Source organism: Panicum virgatum, chromosome 9N (genome assembly GCF_016808335.1).
Source record: "Panicum virgatum strain AP13 chromosome 9N, P.virgatum_v5, whole genome shotgun sequence".
Lineage (NCBI taxonomy): Eukaryota > Viridiplantae > Streptophyta > Magnoliopsida > Poales > Poaceae > Panicum > Panicum virgatum.
In genome coordinates, this window is record NC_053153.1 from 20,608,353 (window position 1) to 20,626,171 (window position 17,819).

The 17,819-nt window shown below is 48.4% G+C and overlaps 4 protein-coding genes and 1 long non-coding RNA gene across 10 annotated transcripts; 2 read left to right on the top strand and 3 right to left on the bottom strand.

Moving 5' to 3' along the window:
• Positions 1-32: 32 nt before the first annotated feature.
• On the top strand, positions 33-706 carry LOC120688458. The gene has a single exon (XM_039970791.1). It carries the CDS (start codon positions 76-78, stop codon positions 502-504), a length of 429 nt encoding a protein of 142 aa, XP_039826725.1. The 5' UTR covers positions 33-75; the 3' UTR covers positions 505-706.
• A 5,545-nt stretch (positions 707-6,251) lies between these two features.
• On the bottom strand, positions 6,252-8,526 carry LOC120688828. Its single transcript, XM_039971195.1, has 4 exons — positions 8,183-8,526; positions 7,858-8,055; positions 7,405-7,602; positions 6,252-6,749 (listed from the first exon to the last, which is right to left on the bottom strand). Exons 1-4 carry the CDS (start codon positions 8,524-8,526, stop codon positions 6,710-6,712), a joined length of 780 nt encoding a protein of 259 aa, XP_039827129.1. The 3' UTR covers positions 6,252-6,709.
• A 1,476-nt stretch (positions 8,527-10,002) lies between these two features.
• Positions 10,003-11,212, top strand: LOC120688459 (pectinesterase inhibitor 9-like). The gene has a single exon (XM_039970793.1). It carries the CDS (start codon positions 10,150-10,152, stop codon positions 10,810-10,812), a length of 663 nt encoding a protein of 220 aa, XP_039826727.1. The 5' UTR covers positions 10,003-10,149; the 3' UTR covers positions 10,813-11,212.
• Positions 11,213-12,154: 942 nt separating this feature from the next.
• On the bottom strand, positions 12,155-15,305 carry LOC120688460. Its single transcript, XM_039970794.1, has 6 exons — positions 15,123-15,305; positions 14,976-15,031; positions 14,760-14,883; positions 14,023-14,129; positions 12,570-12,636; positions 12,155-12,485 (listed from the first exon to the last, which is right to left on the bottom strand). Exons 1-6 carry the CDS (start codon positions 15,217-15,219, stop codon positions 12,406-12,408), a joined length of 531 nt encoding a protein of 176 aa, XP_039826728.1. The 5' UTR covers positions 15,220-15,305; the 3' UTR covers positions 12,155-12,405.
• Positions 15,306-15,509: 204 nt separating this feature from the next.
• Positions 15,510-17,721, bottom strand: LOC120688461. 6 transcript variants are annotated; one of them, XR_005681108.1, is made up of 5 exons: positions 17,129-17,719; positions 16,991-17,021; positions 16,760-16,841; positions 15,987-16,648; positions 15,510-15,893 (listed from the first exon to the last, which is right to left on the bottom strand). It is a non-coding gene; the product is annotated as an uncharacterized LOC120688461 (long non-coding RNA). The 6 variants fall into 6 exon arrangements; XR_005681105.1 differs by having other exon boundaries at positions 15,987-16,916; positions 17,129-17,721; XR_005681107.1 differs by having other exon boundaries at positions 16,991-17,719.
• Between the last annotated feature and the right edge of the window lie 98 nt (positions 17,722-17,819).

The following is a 17,819-nucleotide window of genomic DNA, read 5'->3' on the forward strand; positions in this document are numbered from 1 at the left end:
TTCCTATAAGTACCATCTGCCTCACCTCAATCCAACACAGCAAGACAAGGTTGGGAAGGAGTCACAAACGCCACTATGCATGCCTCACGAGCTCGTGTGATGCTCCCTCTCCTGTTGGCTCTCCTGCTCTCGCCGGCGTCAGCCGCTCCGGCATGGCTCGGCCCGGCCGTCGGCGGTGACAGCGGGCCTGCCGACTCACCAGCGGAGGCTCCGACGGCCGTGGCAGCGGCACTGGAGCGGGCAGAAGACGAGGTCGCCGGCAGAATCGCGGCGCCGCCGGGGAGTCTGACGTTCAGGCCTCGCCAGCACCCCTCCGCGCTCAGCCCGGAGCAGAGGCGGGGCCTGGAGCACGAGGCTCGCTGCGGGCCGCGCGTGCCCGTGCGGCGTGGCGTCTTCCCGTGGCCCGGGTGGAATCCTCGCTGCCGTGGCGGCGGCGGCACGCGCGGTGATGCCGCCGCCGCGCCGGCCGGGCACCGCCTGCAGCCTCTGTACGACGCGCCGTAGCGGCGGCCGCGCACCACTCTTGACGCTGACATGCTGCACCCTCGCCTGCACACGTACCAAGACAAGATCGGATGAGAATAATGAGCGCTTCAAAACTTTTTTTTGGCCATTTGGCGGTTGTGTCATAAAAAACCAATGTTTATTCAGCAACAACAATATATGGGCCCGGCTAACTTAGGGCCGGCCGTAATATTATGCAACCGTACAGCTGCCCATAATAGGAAAGTCCTAATTAACTACGTTTTCTTTTCTGGCAACCCACGTTTTTGTGTCTGCTGGGCGCCTTTTACACGCCAACTCCCGCTAGTTGCGCGCCAAACCTAGCCCCAACGGGCCCACCAGAAAAAGCAATCTGCCTCTCCGCGCCCCCCTCTCCATACCCCCACCAATCACCGTACGCTGAAAAAATTGCCGGAGCAAAATAAACCGGCCGCCAGGCAACGGCGACGGCGCATAAAAAAAGCACGAAGAAGAGGATCAGCAAAAGATGAGGTACGCTCATCTGGTAGTGTACTTTTGCACTTTGATAGGACTTTATGTACCAATGATCTGCAATTTGATTGTTAGGGTTCTAGCAACATGTTAGGGAATAATGGCCTGAGTGTGCATCATACTGAACCAACTTCTGCAGAATAGGGAATAATATATGTGTGTTTTTTTCCACAACAAGTTAGATGATTGAAAAAAAAGAGAAGCGAGACTGTAAAAGAAAGGAAAAAAAGTGTGCACATACCAACTATCGGTGGTGTAGGTTATTTGTATCCTTTTGGAACGCATGTGTAACAGCAACCATACCAGTTTGGTTATTTTGCAAAAGAGTCTGCATGGAGGTTTGTGACAAAAAATGTAATGTTGCTGCTGTTTTCTACCAGGTAAAGCAAGAGGGAAAAGAAAAAAAATGAAGTGCTCTACTTACTGTAACATATAGCGGCATGACGAATCTGGTGGCACCCCTTTTCTTCTTGCCATTTAGCACATAGATGCCAACCTCTGCAATAGTGTTTTTCAACTTCCCACCTGGTTTTCATTTGCGGACCTTTTTTTCTTTATCCTCTCCATAATTTCCTCAATCTTTGGTGCTGAACCATGGATAATGTCATACTTATTCTGCATGAAGTTAATAGCATCAACATCCACCTCATACTTCACTTGATCACCCCCGTATGGTAAATCTAGGATGTCGGCAATAGCTTCTGCTGTGACAGCAATCCTACCCCTCCCTAGAAACACCAGCTCTAACCTCTCGGAATCAAAACAGTCCACAAAGAGCCATGAAGCAAGACCCGTCGGCATAGTGGAGCAGGATATCTTTAGCAGACCATCAAAATTCACTTCCTCTATCATCTTACGTTGTGGACCTGACAAACTTGAATATAGCTTGACAAGCCTGGCAGGCGATGCTCTGTTATGAAAAGACAAGATTAGTTATTAAAAACTGTCAAACAAAGGATGGGTTAACAAACAGAGAGAAAAATAGTGCACCTCCATATTAGATGGTTGGACGCGGCCATGTTGCCGCTTCTGCCCTCTTGCTATTGAAACCATGCACATTATTAATGAAAAATATTAACTGATGCAGATTTAGTTGTAAAAGTGGAAGACATAAAAATACCATAACCCTGATCAACTTGTACAGAAATGGATTCATGCATCTAAAAAAAGCGCGGTGGGGGGTGTAAAAACAGAAGAGGCAATTATGTTATTTGTTCTTGGGCAATTATAAATGAATGTTGACGCAATTTTAGCAAACAACTGGCAAATTCGATCGCTGTATGAAAAATGGATGTGCTACTTAATACGAGGCTTGCTTGTTATTCTACGTGACTACAACAAAAAATACATAAGCTAGCACACACAGGCCATGATTCACTTTGTTTGGAGTTAACATGCAGTCATTATTCTTGCAAAAAACAAAATAGAAGATAACTCTGATGTACTTGCAAATAAAATGTTTGGTATGCTTGTGTGGAACCCCAGAAATAAGAAAAAAGAAATTACATTGTTTGAGCTTATGCAATTATAAATCAATTTCCATGCAAATATACCTGAAAACTGACCACTTGATTGTTGCATACAGAAAATGAATTTGTTGCTTACCACAACGGCTTACTTGTTATTCTACGAGACTAAAACCTACAAATCACACGCTTGCATAGACAGACTGTGATCCACTTTTGTTGAAGCTACGTATAAACATACTAGAATGTAGTGTGCATGTGGGGTATTGCTTCTATTTCCACGTGTCCAGTGTGTGAAAACCCCCTTGTGGCGGGGATACAGTCAAGTTTGGGAATCACCAAAATTCGGAAAAAATGCTGCCCATTCCCCCCAAATCCTACGCTTCCAGACCACTAACCCACGAATTATTGTGGGTGTGAGAGAAAAAAATAGCAGCACCCCTAATTCTCTGCTTTGAGCCACACATCCCCCAAATCCTAAACAAATTCTAGGTGCTGCTGTTGGCAATGCTGAAAAATCGCCCCCTTTGATTATGAACCTGCACTTCCGCTACATCAAAACCTAGAATATATCTGCACAAATCAAAATCATTGGGGGGGTGCGAGCTAAAACAATCATCACTCCAAACACAATACAGAGCCTGAACCAAAAAAATGCAGGGGCTCCGTGGGCAGAGGATTGGGGAATGGAGGGAGGGGGGGACTCACTTAGCCTGCTGTCTGTGATTTCCACTCGCCCCACGCACGTATGCTCCCGCACAGGTGGATGCCTCTGGTTGCTCGTGCTGAAATCCATAAAAACCATAGCACATCAGACACCCGCGGCGGATATGGGGCATCGATTAGGATAAACAGGGGGAGCCGCGGGGCTTCAATGCATGCGCACGGGGGGAGGAACAAGAGGGGGAATGCTCACCTTGACCTGATCCAGCGATTCCACGCACGAGCGACCCCCCCTCTCACTGGTCGGCGCAAAAATGAGACCAAAAAACCCCATCAGAGAAGCATCAGAAGAGGGGCGGATGCGCGCGCGTGTTGGGGATGAATCGCTCACCTCGCCGAGGGGTGCTGCGCCGCGGGTTCAGCTGGGCGCCATGGCGACGGGATGCGAGGGATTGGGAGGAGAAATCACCGGGCGATGCAAGCGGGAGGATGGGGAGTAGAGAGAGGGGGGTTGAAGGAAATGAACAGGCGCGCGTCCCGATGTTTTGAATAAATTTCTCCACGCCCTCCTCCCTTCTAGAACGTGGGACCATCCCGGTCTGATGCCGCTCGTGCGCGCGGGGCCCTCTGTGTCGTTGGATTGAACGTGGACGCTGGATGAAAGCGGCCGTGCGGTCGGACAATCGTACGGCCGGCTGTATTGAAGTCATTACCCAACAATATACACGTCCATCAGTAAATTTTTCGTGTTTATTTTTTAGGAAAGTTGATTTTTTAGCAAAGGATAATAGAAAGAAAAGCGGTCCCTGCGCCCTGCAGTGCCTGGCACGTTCCGTAGGCAATTCAGTGCGCTCGCAAGTTGTGGATGATACTGTAAGTCTGTGACAGCACTGTGTTCGCTTGGTTGTGGCTGGTGGCTGGTGCTGATTTGTTATGAGAGAACAGTACTGCTAATTGGCTGGTAGCTGGTGGCTGGTGCTAATTTAGTATGAGAGAACAGTACTGCTGTCTAGTTGGCTGACAAGCCAAACGAACAGAGCGAATATCACACCAGCTCCAGCCCTGCTTGAGAAATGGAGGATTATTGTATTGAGCAGCCAATCGTCGATACTTAATAATCCAGTTCAGCGCTCTTCTTCCGGGGAAAGTATCTGCACGACTGCATCTCTCCTCGCGGCGATGGAGTAGTTCCCGATTCGCCATGTGGACCGGGAGTCCGGGAGCAGCCAGCGAGAGAGTGCGATTCAGGTTTCCCGTCTGTACAGTGCAGCTGGGATGCCAAGCCAAACGCCAGTGATTGATTTGGTCCGCGCCTAGCAGCCTAGCTCCAGCCTCCAGTCCAGCCGGCGGCGATGGCGACCTCGACCTGGAAGATGAGACGGGAACGCCATTGATCAGGGCATCAGGCCCCACCACGCCGGCCCTGAAACTAATCTCATCGTTAGCAGCCGCCATGCGCGCCATCCCCGTAGCAGCGGCCCGGCCGCCGACGAAACAGCAAAGTCCCCAACACGCCGGCCTTCGCGCGCGTGAAATGTGATGCCGACCTCTCCGATCCTGAGCCCGGCCGGCACGCGGAACGAAGTGAGATCCAGTCATCCAGCCATGCGGTGTTGCGATCTCGCGCACGGCCATACCTAGAAGGCCGTTGGCCGCGTCTCCTCCTGCGCTGCCCTACGCTACAAATCACCCTCGTCCTCATCCCGAACTCACAGTCGCATGAGATCAGAGACATACGAAACACGTTGGCGCCCGCGGCAGCCGAGGCGGCGCGCGACTGCCTGAGCGCCGTGGGCACGCACGCTGCGGCGGCCGGTGGAGGAGGCCATGGCGCGGCTCCGGGGGAGGGCATGAGCAGGCCGCGGGCGGCAGGGGCGACGTGAGGTTCCAGCTAGCTGGACATGCATCGTGCTGCGTACGTGGGCGACCGCGGCGCTGACAAACGACGACACGTGCATGGAGGGGTGAATGTTTCCCACTGGCGCCGGCCCGGGTATCTTTTCTGCCGTCCGATTGTCTTTCGAGATTTGTGTCTTTATCCGGAACTGTGCCTGGACGCCAATTCATGCCTCGCGTCTGAGGCGGACAATCCCTTCCCGCCGGGCCCAATTGTCAGATCCATCCTCTCCCCCCAGACTCGGGACTCTTCCCCCAAATCAGAGTCCTCGACGCGCTCGCTGTCGCCTGCCCATCGCTCATCGTCCGTCACCGCCGCGGGAGGCTGCCGTCCCGTCGTCCATCGCCGCCGCTGGAGGCAGTCCCGTCGCCCGCCGCGGCCGCCGTCGCCCGTCGCAGCGGCCGCCGCACCCTCGCTCAGTTGGAACCCAACGCGTGGAGGGAGGTGGTCACCGGGAGGTAGCGCACGGAGCAGGGGACGGCCAAGCTGGGGCCGCCATGGTGCGAGCGGGGAGGTTGGCCTCCGCAAGCTGATATGCCGTCGCCGGCGCGGCGGCGCAGCGCCTCCTCCCTCTACTGTCGAGGTCGCCATCCGCCGGGTTGGAGCCCGCCCTGGCCTGCTGCAGTGGCGACGATTGGAGGTCCAGAGCAGATTTGAACCAAGCTGCTTGTTCTCCATTGGTTTTGCAGCTGCTCCAACTCTATTACTCCAGCCTCACCAATCACCAGAATCATTCCCAGCACTACCATTTTGTTCCCAACTTGAGGTCATCATTGTTTGGCAGTGTGAGAGTTGGGTATGGTAGTGTTTGGCAGTGTGAGAGTTGGGTAAATTGTGTAATTTTGATTTTGCCAGGAAGGAAATGTCTCATGTATGACTCTCTGTAAATTGATTTTGTTGTATGACTCATGTATGTTGTAATGAAATTGACTTCTATCTTGAATGAATGACATGGGCAGGAAAGTTCAGGTCTCACCTTCATCAAATTGCTTGACTCTTTCAACAATGTACTGGTGTCAACAACTATGCTAGGCTCTTTGAACTAGTACTACCTTACCTTTAGCAGCAGCTGGGCACCAGCTGGGCAACCAGTTCAGACCAGGTTACTTACTAAAACCAATCACACTTACATGCTCACTTAGGGTAGATTATGGAACCAACTCACCTCAAATTAATTAATCAAATACAAAAGTATTTGATTATATTTTGTAGGAAGAAAATTTTGTAAGTTCAACAACCATGTCATTTATATTTCAATCAGTTACGACATAACCATAATAAATTGTCTGAACAATTAGTTCAGGACTGACAGAAACATATAATAACTTGCCATCCAGAATCAATTACAAGAATAAAAAATTAAGTGATCCAACAAAGAAAATGTCTCAGTCATTACAAATGTAACATTTCCAAGAACCCAAAAAACATCTACGCTCAGGACTGCCATCTAGCATCATCAGAAAATCAGAACTCCCTTCATTTGTAATAAACATTGTGATGTTCCCAGAAGCATTCCCTTCCTGTTCAATTTGTGAGGAAATAGGCACTGATCCATCCTTGTTGCCAGCCAAGGTAACACACGGCTCTGGCTCAATCTGCCCCCCCCCCCACCCCCCCCCCCCCTCCCTTGCTGGAATTTGAACTGAATTTGTGCCACCATCTTCAGTGCTTAAGAATGTTGAAGTAATCACCACATCGTAAGAACAGAAAACAGGTGGTCAGTAATCCTAAGATAGGGAACCATATATATACAAAACTGGTTATGCTGAAGCCAAACAGGTAGAATATTTAGGGATCATGATGCTCAAAACTTAAGGCATCCAGATATAGATACTGGACAATACATATTGGTAAATTATATATTGTATACGATACAAGTATATACCCTGACCAGTATTTTTGCAAACTGGCTTTCTACAGACAAACAACACAAGCCTTGATTTTTTTTTCTGGTACTAATTTTACTTGGTTGCCACTGGAAGTTGTGCATTCACTAAGTATGGACAAAAAAAAGCAAATAACATGAGCAAATAGCAGGTGCATCTTTTGGGATCCTTTTACTGAAAAAGATAGGAAACGATATATAGATAATACTTGTTATCCTGAATCCAGCAAGCGCGTTAAAATTCGGGGTTGAAGTTTTTTATAAATTAATTCACAAGGATGTCTGAACTGGACTATATGTATTTGCAAATTTCATATGTTTGCACCATTGCACGTGTAAAAGTATGTACCCTGCCCAGTGAAATTATAGGCTGTATTTCAGCACCCAAACAACACAGAGCTATTCAATTGTCGCCATAGTTATTTTGTATTTGAAGCCACAAGAATTTGACCATTCTACAAAATAAGGACAGAGCAAAGCAGATAGAAGGACCATACCCCTTAGGCCATGGAGGAGCTACAACTTGATCACAAAACGTGGTGATGTTCGGAGACGGATTCCCTTCCGGCTGATTTTGGGATGTAATGGGTCCTGAACCATGCTGTTTGCCAGATAAGATGACAGACGGATGTGATTCAACCTGGCCACCATCTCTTGGTTTAATTGGCAATGAATTTGTGGCTCCATCTCCGGTCCTTGAAATTGTGAAGTTAATTCAGACATGTTTCCAACAAAATATAGTAGGTAATTTACACAAAGGTAGTAAACAATGCATGTACAAATCTAGTTATGTGTGACAACAGCCATATGTATAGCACATATTGATCATGTTACTGATAACTGCAGGCTTACTGATATGCATTCAGTACATTTATATGAGCTAAAGAAAAACAAATAGAAGTGCTATTCTGTAAGTATGTCCTAAAGAAAAGGCAACAACATTAACATACCCAATAGCCAATTGCTGTGCTACATCTTCTGAACCAAAGTTTGTGATGTTGCCTGAATGATTACTGTCATGGTCATTTAGTAAGGGCATTTGCTCTGATCCATCTTGTTTGCTAGGCAAGTTGTCAGAAGGATCTGGTTCAACATGTTCAGAGTCTGTTGCTGCGATTTGGACTGAATTAGGCACCACCAGCCGGTGGCTAAAGAATGTTCAGGTAATGAACACATTTCAAGAACAAGATAACATATTGTCAGAAACAAAATGCATGGACGAGAGTAATGTATAAAAATGCAATGTCCCGAGAAGTCAAACTGCGAATGCCTTACCCAAAAGAAGAAGATACACCTTTTTCATGTATTTCATTGACAGTTGGCAAAATTTGTGAAAATTGATGGTCCACTACATCATCCCATGTTTGCTTATGTTGAACATGGCCAGAATCGGTTGTACCACTCAAATTACTAGTATGCCAGTTCAACACTCCATTGGTGGCCCTCATTACCAATTCCTGGAATGTCAGACCTCCACCTGATTTCCTCGGGGAAAAATCCACAAAGGAAAAATGCAAACCAAATGTCAAAACAACCGGGTCGACGAAGAACAAATTAACATAAATCTTTTTCATTCCAAAACCAAGCAGTATGAAACACAAACCATTTTGACTACACATCTGCTGGTTGAAGTGCGACTGAAGCACGAATGGGTAGCTGTTCAGAACGGCCGCCTCTTCCACCGAAACCACAGCGCTAAGGGGAGTTTTGTAAGCCGATAAATAACCAAAGATGAAGCAGATTTGGTACTTAAAAGAAATGGATGTAAGGTACCAACATGAGATTACCTGGACCGTTGCCACAAATGCTTTCTTCCTAGCTACCATCCGCCATTGTTGTTCCGAACCAAGTTCCGGGGAAAACGGATCTAGGAGAGTGAGAGAGTCTCCATTGCTGAGCTCGTGAAGCAAAAAGCGGCCTGAGACGCGAAGGGAATCCAATGCAGTTTGTGGGTCCCAAAAAACTTGCCCCCCTATTCACGGGGCAGGGCTAAGGCGTGCGGCCTGGAAATGGTGGGATCAGCACCGGCGGAGGATCAGGTGCGCGAATTTTGAAGCTTCATCCACGGTCAGAAAGTTGCCGGCCCGAGCCGGCAGTGGTGGAAAAACCACACTCGTGCATGGAGGGATTCGACTGTTCGAGGGGGAGGCCGCGCGCGGGTGGTGGGGGCGGCGCCAGGGGAGGTCGACCTCAACCGACCCAACAGGCAACGAACGACAAGGTGTATGATTGACGAGTCAGCACCAGTCATACACGCTCTGCGTTCAACAGGAGGGCAAGTTGCGGGAACAGCTATCTCCTCGGCCCTCGCCTGTAATTGTGATGGTGATCTTAAGGCCTAATGGGAAACGCGATGGGCGATCAGATATCACACCAATGGGCGCAAATATCTTTACCACTATCTGAAAAACGTCTGCTTGGAAATCTGAACGATTGTGCCGTGTGCCTCCATGTCGGCTGGGGGAGCGGTTTGCAATTCAGTTTCGCCGTGGTGGCGCAACGGACGAAACAGCCGGTCCCGCCGCCGCACTGATTCGTCCGACTCGAGCCTAACTGACAGCGATGGGGCGGCCGGCGGCCATCAATGGGGATCGCAGACGGAAACGCCCAGGCAGCGTCGTCGATTCGGTCCCCCACGCCCTGAAAAGGAACCTTTGGCCGCCTCGCGACGGCCCCGCCAGCTTTGGCGCGTCGCCGGTGCGCCGCCGTCACGGGATCTGAACAAATCTGATCGACCTCGTGCTCCCGTTGCAGCCAACCCTAGCCGAGCACCACCCTCGCGTCGCTGTCTCTCGCTATGGCTAGACGCTAGCCGCCTAGCCGGCTAGCCCCCATCTCTGTGGGATCCACAGACGCTCATGATATCCCACGCTCTGGTCATGCAGGTTCTGGTGTCGCGTCGTCCATGTCACTGTTCGTCCGCGCTGGGCTGGGCGTGGCTACGCAAAATCTCCGCGCGCAACACGTTGGCGGTTGGCTGATGCGGGCAGCTTGCCTGGCTTCCTTGCTCTCCGTGCGCGCTCCACACAAGAGGGCTGGAGCACAGCCGGGCTCGCGTGTCCTGGCCAGAGATGACGAGTCGGTCGAGCCAGCCATACGTACAGCAGCCAGCCAATGGGGCGCGAGACCATATCCTCTTGCCCCTATAAAACCCGCGCCCCGTCCACGCAAACTCTGAAACCCGTGCGCCACTCGACCGCTCATCATCAGGAGGCAGCGATCGAGAAACTCGCAGACCGGCCATGGCACCGCAACGACGTGGCGTCGTGCCGATGCTGCCGCCGCTTCTTCTCCTGGTGCTCTCTATGAGCTGGTGTTGCGGCGGCGGCGGCTCCGCGGCGCGGCCAGCACCTTCGTCGTCGTCGCCGGACTCCGTGCCGGGCTTCGTGAGGTCGTGGTGCGCGGCGACGGAGTACCCGGCGCTGTGCGACGCGACGCTGGCGCCGTACGCGGCGGCGGTCGGGTCCAGCCCGGCGCGCCTGTCGTGGGCGGCGCTGACGGTGGCGCTGGGCGGCGCGCGGGCGGCGACGGCCGCGGTGAAGGCGATGGCGGCCGCGGGCCACCTGGCGCCCTTGGGCGCCGAGGCCGCGCGGGACTGCGTCAGCATGCTCGGGCGCGCCGAGGACCTGCTGCGGCAGTCCGCGGATGCCATGGCGCGGTTCGGGAAGGAGCGGCAGGGCGGGCAGGCCGCGAGCAGCCGGGACGTGCGGTTCCAGGTGGACAGCGTGCAGGCGTGGGCGAGCGCGGCGCTGACGGACGACGACATGTGCGTGGAGGGGTTCTGGGCGGAGGCCGCGGGCGGCGGCGGCGCGAGGGAGGCCGTGCGCGGGCACGTCGTCGACGTCACGCACCTCACGGTCAATGCGCTCGGCATCGTTAACGCCATGGCCAAGCAGATGGCCTAAGGGCAATCCCAACCCCAAAACACTACTTGCAGTTTCTATACTTGCCATATCATATAGATACTACTTATAGAAATTACATCCCCAATGGATGGTTTCTTTAAAAAAATTGCAATCCAATCGTATCTCTTCTCCCTCTTTTCTCCCTCCAATCCTCTCTTATTTTGGCTTGTTTTTCGGATAGATATGGTTTCTTGCAGGAGACACAATTTCTTTATAGTTTTTCTCTCCTCATTAACTCTCCTGTCGTCTCAGTTTTTTGCTTACATAACAACGTATTTTATACTATGGAAACCAGCTGAGTTGGAGAGTTGGGACTGCCTCAAGGAGTTGTGGTTGTTGCCCTCGTGCATAGGCATGTGTCGTCGTGTGCCTTGTGCATAAGTACGTATAGTATTGTATACGTCTCTCTGCGTTTGCTGTTCGCCGTCTGATGAGAATGATCATAGTGGTAGTAGAGTTTGATCGCATCTGATTCTTCTGATGCGTTGGTGGGCGGCATTGGCAATGGAAAACCCACGGACTGGTTGTCGTGTACCGCACCGCACCCGTGCCCGGACAGTGCTACAAGTTTTGTGTCTCGTCCATGGATTTTTACGATATACTAGAACACGCATTGTTATTCAGTTGTGTCATTCGGTTGTGTCTCGTCCATCGATATTTGCAATTATATTGAACTAAGAGATCTGTACCTGCCACTCCCAGATCAAGAATCTACTCTGCTGTCATGTGGGTTTAAAGTTAATCTTCGTTAGATTGGTTACGGAAGACAAAGAGTGGCTGTCCATGTTTACTGCTCGGATGAACTACTGCTACGAGTACCGCACAATAATCCGGTGATCAAGACAGCTACAAACCATCTTGGTTGAGTGCAAGCAAGAACTCCAAAAGTCTTGATACCGTTGCAGTTGCACACACCGAAGCCTTTTCAATGCCCAAGCCGCCGAGCACTGGTCAGTAACAGCAGAGTGAAAGGTGTGCAGAACCAATCCAGAGGCTTCCCTCCAAACGCAACATTCCAATCAACTGCAAATTCAGAAGGCCATGAAACGCAGCAAATGGACAGGTGTAGTTAGAGGTCACTCTCAAGAGTCATGTTTGTACAGCAGTTGCGATAATCAAAGATATCGAACGTATCATCGCCATCGTTTTGTATGCAGGACTAGATCGATTGTTTGCACCCTGAAAGTGATGCTTGACGGTTATCTTGTGCTTTCAGCAAGATGCTTCGGCAACGAACAGGTCCCCATTTGCCCGGATCTGAATTCAGCATATGAAACCACTGGCAGGGGTAGCAACTGCCAGCAACAAAAACATGATAACAGATTACCAACACATCATGCTGAGATGATTGAGAAAAAATGTTTCATTAGCCTTTTTTGCTTGCAAAGGGCATCGATCACTCCAAATTTTCCAGATTCAGAGAAAGGGAAGGAGTAAAAGGAGAACACAAAAGATGACACAAGCAACTCATGACTGCTGAGAAGGTTGTGCACCAACTGCCTCGTTACAAGTCTATAGAACTCTATAGATATTTAACTCCAAGTTTTGTATCATTTCTAATGGTCAAGCACATAGCTACAATGTCATTAACATTCATGAAGCTCTCCTGGGAGGAGACATGTTCTGCAGAAGTCTGGTAGTTGTCGCTATAACCACCATTTGCAGCAGGATACCTGACAAATTGGAGGGTAGACCATACAAGTTAGCAACAAATTCTTTGACTGTAACTTAAAAGATATTCAGGAGTTGGAACTTACCAAGAGCAACTCGAACGGCATCAAACAGTTCATAGCTTGTGATGGCTTCTGTGTTTTGCTTCATAACCTAAGCAAAAAAATCAAATGCAAATATATGATGATATTCATAATCCCAAAGATAGTTGCAATCATTACTTCATTGCCTATCAAGAGACAAAAATCATAACTTCATTGCACAAAAGACCAATTCATACACAAAGGCATGGAAAAGGAATTTCAAAGTGCAAAAGTGATGCCTCACTCAATTCCACCAGTTGCATGAGGTGGAAGCGAAAGAAAACAAAAATGTGGCCACAAATTGACTAACGCCAAAGATTAACTCCAGTTTATCTTACACTAGAATACTGGCATGAACATGATAGCTAATTTCAGGATGGAATGTGCGGACCTGAGTCATTGCTGGTGGAATTATTGAGATTAAGACATGTGTATCGTGTTATACCTGTCAACTATGTCATCCATGTGGGCATGCCACTGAACGAGACAACCATCTTTCACATTGATCCAGTTAATACCATCTATCCTTTTTTTATTAAAGAAAAAAATAGAGGGACCTATCAACAGATATTTTTCTTCTGCCAAACAGGCTTATGACTTTTCACCTGACTATCAAACTTCTCAAATCTAATGTCGTTATGTGCTTTACATACAGTGATTGTGATACTCTATCATTACTCAATGTGGCGAATCCAGCTTCCTCATAGCTGGATCATCCCAAAGACTTAGTTGGCCCTCTATTTGTCAGTCTTCTGGCTGGCGCCATAAGTTTCTGTAATATGGAGTCGCTACATATAGATTCAGTGCCAGAGATATTTTTGCCCTTTTTTGGTACTGATTTGATAATCAAAACTTTTGTTGGGGACTGGATATACCCAAAATATGAAACCACCAATTAATTCACATTCAGTTTATTCAGCAGTAAGCCAGTAACTCGAAGCTGGTCTAAATCTGGATGGACAATTCTTGCATCTAACTTAAACAAGCCAAGACCATGTAGCATTGAATTATCGAACCTTACCCATGCAGGCTTAAGGTTACTCCTTTCAGTCTCATTCTTGTAAATGTACTCCCAGGGGGAGACTTCAACTAGTTGTTATCTACCCCTAAAGGTTCTACAAATGTGTAAGGTTTGCAAGATTTCTACTATATGTTTGGTTAGTTCACAATTGCACTAACCAATGCCCGTCTGACTCTCGAGCATGATTCCAGAAAGTCGTTACATTAGCAGGACTAAAGTGAGAACAATAAGACTATATTATTGCTGCTTAAGTAAAACCTCTACAACTGAATTTAAATGAAATAACAGTCTAATGGGACAGGCTGCCTCATCAAAAGTTGAAGAAGGTTGAGCTCATTGGATAGCATCAAGAGGCAGAAAAATAATAAACTCACAAGATATACATACTCACACGCATCTAGCAAAAATCTAAATTCTGAATTTTAGAGCCCCAACCTTTGAGAACAATTCTGAGCGGATGATGCACGTCACGGAGAATGCAACGGCAATTGATGACAAGCTTGTGTAAAGCCGAAGTAGCACCGCCACAGTCCGCTTTCGTCCTGTGAAGTACCAAATAGCAACATCAGCTAAATATAATCAATAATCTGACAATGGATGATTGATTGGAAAAAAGAATGAAGGTATTTCTTTAGCTGGTCCAGATGACAAAGGTGTTTAGAGAAAATATCATAAACTTAATCTTTGTGGAAATTGATGCAATTCACTGGTTGTTTTGGAAGGCAGTGAGGTGGAGCTTTAATGCCTACCAGCTGATCCTAAATTCCTAATACAATGGCCAAGAGTACAAGTGGATCCAGAACCCTCGGCAGAGTTTCTTGATATGGATGCTAAGTAGAATATAGTAAACAAGCTTGCTGGTTCTAGCAAAAATAGATTTGAATTTCCTAGATAGTTGATCCAAATTCTCTCCTATGTTGCTAATCCGAAACCACCTAAACAAGAAGCGCATCAATGAAACATTGACAACTAATATAACATTTGCAATGTCACTGCCCATTCAGTGCCAATGTGCCAAGGATCCTTTTATTGAACTTGAGACTTGTAAAGTTGTAAGGCACTAGTGCAGTTTTCTTCACTCGAGGCTGAGAGGTCAATCCAATTCTTTTTTGGTATAGAAAATATAAGGACGTATGGAATCAGAGCAATTGAAGTTAACACAGAAATATCACCTAATTCCCCCACCACTATAGCCAGCAGTCCCGCAGCCGCGGACAGCACGGCGAACTTGTTCACCTCCTTCCCCTTGGACAAGGATAGCAGCAGCAAGGCGCCCCCAGCTACCTGGTGCAGTACCTGAAGGAAGTAAACCACACGCACACGTCAGATCACCGCCAACGACGGCAAGAGATGAAGGAGCGACTCCAGGAGCCGAGCTGTGCCGTCACCTGCACGAGGATGAGGCGCGCGAGGCGGGATCTGCCCTCGGCAACCCTCTGGTACCCTGCAAAATCGCGAGGATCGCGGAGGTTAGGGGAGAGGTGCCGACGAGGCGTTGGGCTCGAGGGTTTGGGGGTTTGGGCGTGGGTGCTTACGGGATTCGACGACCATGCGGTAAGAGAAGTCGGAGCCGTCTGTGCCCGAAGGCCGGCCGGAGGCGCCGCGCCGCTGCATCGCCGCCGGCACTGACATGACGAGGATGCTTCGTCGGGAGGGGGACGAGTTCGCAGAAGGCGCCCTGTTTACCCTGTCGGCCTGTCGTCTTCGCGTCAGCACTTGCAATAAAAAATACGCTTCCTGAATGCGAATACGGAAACTGATAGCACGAGCAGAAGACACACAAACTGATACCTTGTTTGGTTTCGCTATACTAGAAATGCCCGCGGCATTGCCGCGTAGGCCCTGATGTTTGTTCTCCTTGCAGCATAGATGGGCGTGTGAGTTATTGGATTATGATTAGAAACTGAAGTGTGGCTATGAGATGATTTTGAGATCTCTTTCTGTTATAAAGTAATAAAGCACGTCTTAGGCGAGGCATTGAAGTCATCATACTATGTTGCTTACAACCTTAATATTAAGTAAACTAAAATAGCACTGCTCAGCGGAAGCAGTGAACCTAATCTTTGTTCTCAAAAGATAGATATGTTTTAATTTTTCATTTCATCATCGATGTTATTCTGTGGTGGCTACAAATGTTCTGGGCTGTCGAAAGTTTATTTTTCGACCTAAAGATGTATCCCAAAAGCAAAAGCATCAGTTAGCCAAAGTTGTATCCAAAATTATAAGCAGAAGCACGATCCATATTGGCATGTCTTGCACAACAAAATATCCTTCTGTTTGGTTTGCTTGCTGCTAGCTGTGTAGTCCTATACCACACAGATGAAAAAATATAAGCAGATAGTATCTAAATCCAAATTAAATGATAATGGATAAAGGGGAATTATGTAAGGCTGGCTTACCTTGGATCATTCTTTAGTTTTTTAGCTTCTTCCTCTCCTGTTGCTCACGGTTGTCCAACCGCATAAGCTTGAACAGGTTAACATCTCAAGAAAAATGAACTGAAGGCTTAACTGTGCTTCTGATGCATAGATCATAGGATTGTAATCATTACAGGCAGAGCGACTAAACATCATCAAAGAGATAGAATGGCAGCTGATATCAATTGGATGTAAAAGATCTCCAGATGTGTTACATGCTACAGCTACATTTGAGATGACAGAGTGATTTTTCCAATGACATCTACATTCCAAAAAGACTGTAAGTTATGATAGCCTACTATATTTAATGAACATGTGCAGATTAAGTGTGAGGCAAGTATAAATGTGTGTAAATAGTTCTTTTTGTTACCTAGGAAACGGTTTGTCCTTCTTGCATATTGTGGTAGCATTTCGATTGGGGTTAATGAAAATACATACTTTGGAAAAGTTGTATCACTGCTATTTTCTTAAAAAATCTGTGTTCTCATGATCAGTTTTAATATGTAAGGGGCATCCACAACTCTAAATCCAGGTATAGCCCTTTCAACACATGCATTGCATATATAGAGAACCTTTACTTCTTGTAAATATTGCTTTAACTGATCCAGCACTTGTGGAGGTACCTCACAGTACACCGCATAACCCTGTAATTCCAATTTCATAGATTTAAAATTACGTGAACATAGTTTTGTAGGAGAAATGCTTTGAAAGATTATCTCTATAAAAATTAGTGCCAAAGGAGTATGTAGTCATACCATTTGATCAATGAGGACCATGTCAAAATGGATTAGAGGGTTGTTCTCACTTTTACCCCTAAATTCCCAAGTCCTTGACACCCTGACAAGAACATTGTACAGAGCGTTCATGGGATGCAGCTCTATAATGGAGTTATTTTGCCCTGCAACTCGTTTACTAATTACTACACATTGTTATTATTTTTTTAATTTGGACAGTAGTATAAATGAAGATGTAGGTGGATAAATTACCTGCATCGCTAGTTTGACAATGCAAGGAAGCCTGCAGTAAGTAAGAAAGAAATAACTTAATTGAAGCATAACAGTAAATGTAAAGAAATGCAATAGAAAAAAAATAAGTGGAAGCAAATATTCTAGGTTTGTGCACACGTTGTTATGTTATTGAGCTGTCCTGAAAATTTTGTCCACCCAACACCTTCCCTTTGAGGCATTTCTTCGAGCAGTTAGTGGCCGGCTGGGCGTGATCCATTTGATGAGGCAGGGAAGGGAGGAAGACGGAGAGGGTAGCAAGGTGGCGCTCCGGCGGTGGGCCGGCGGTGGCCGAGGCGAGAGGTGGCGGCCCCTGCTCCGGCCGGTGGCGCGGCAGCGGACGCTCGTGGTGCATGGCGTGGCGCTGGCCGACTCTGCTCCCCTCGGCGGCGCGGAGGCCAGCCGTGGTGAAGGGGGCCAGTGGCGCGACGGCCCGTGGTCCAAGGGCAGGGGTGCGGCGATGGCCGGATATGCTGCAGGGGACACTGGGCTTGTGGCGCAGGGGGCACTGAGGCGGCGGCCATATGCCCATATTGCTCCAGCTGGGGGCACGCCGGCGGCCAACCCAGCTGGTCCGGCCGTGGCGCAGAGGCCTGCAAGTCTGGTCTCATGGGAAGCCACTGATCTGCTGCAGAGGATAGGCACGGCTGCGGAATCAGCATTTGCGAAGGCCTCGGCCTCGGGCTGCGTGTGCCGCCGGCGCTCTTCGCGAGACTTCCTGCCAGAAAAGTAAGGCCACGTTGAAGAGGTCGACGACATTGATTTCTGATCCAACACCTGAGCAAAATTTAGATGACGTGGCCCAACCAGA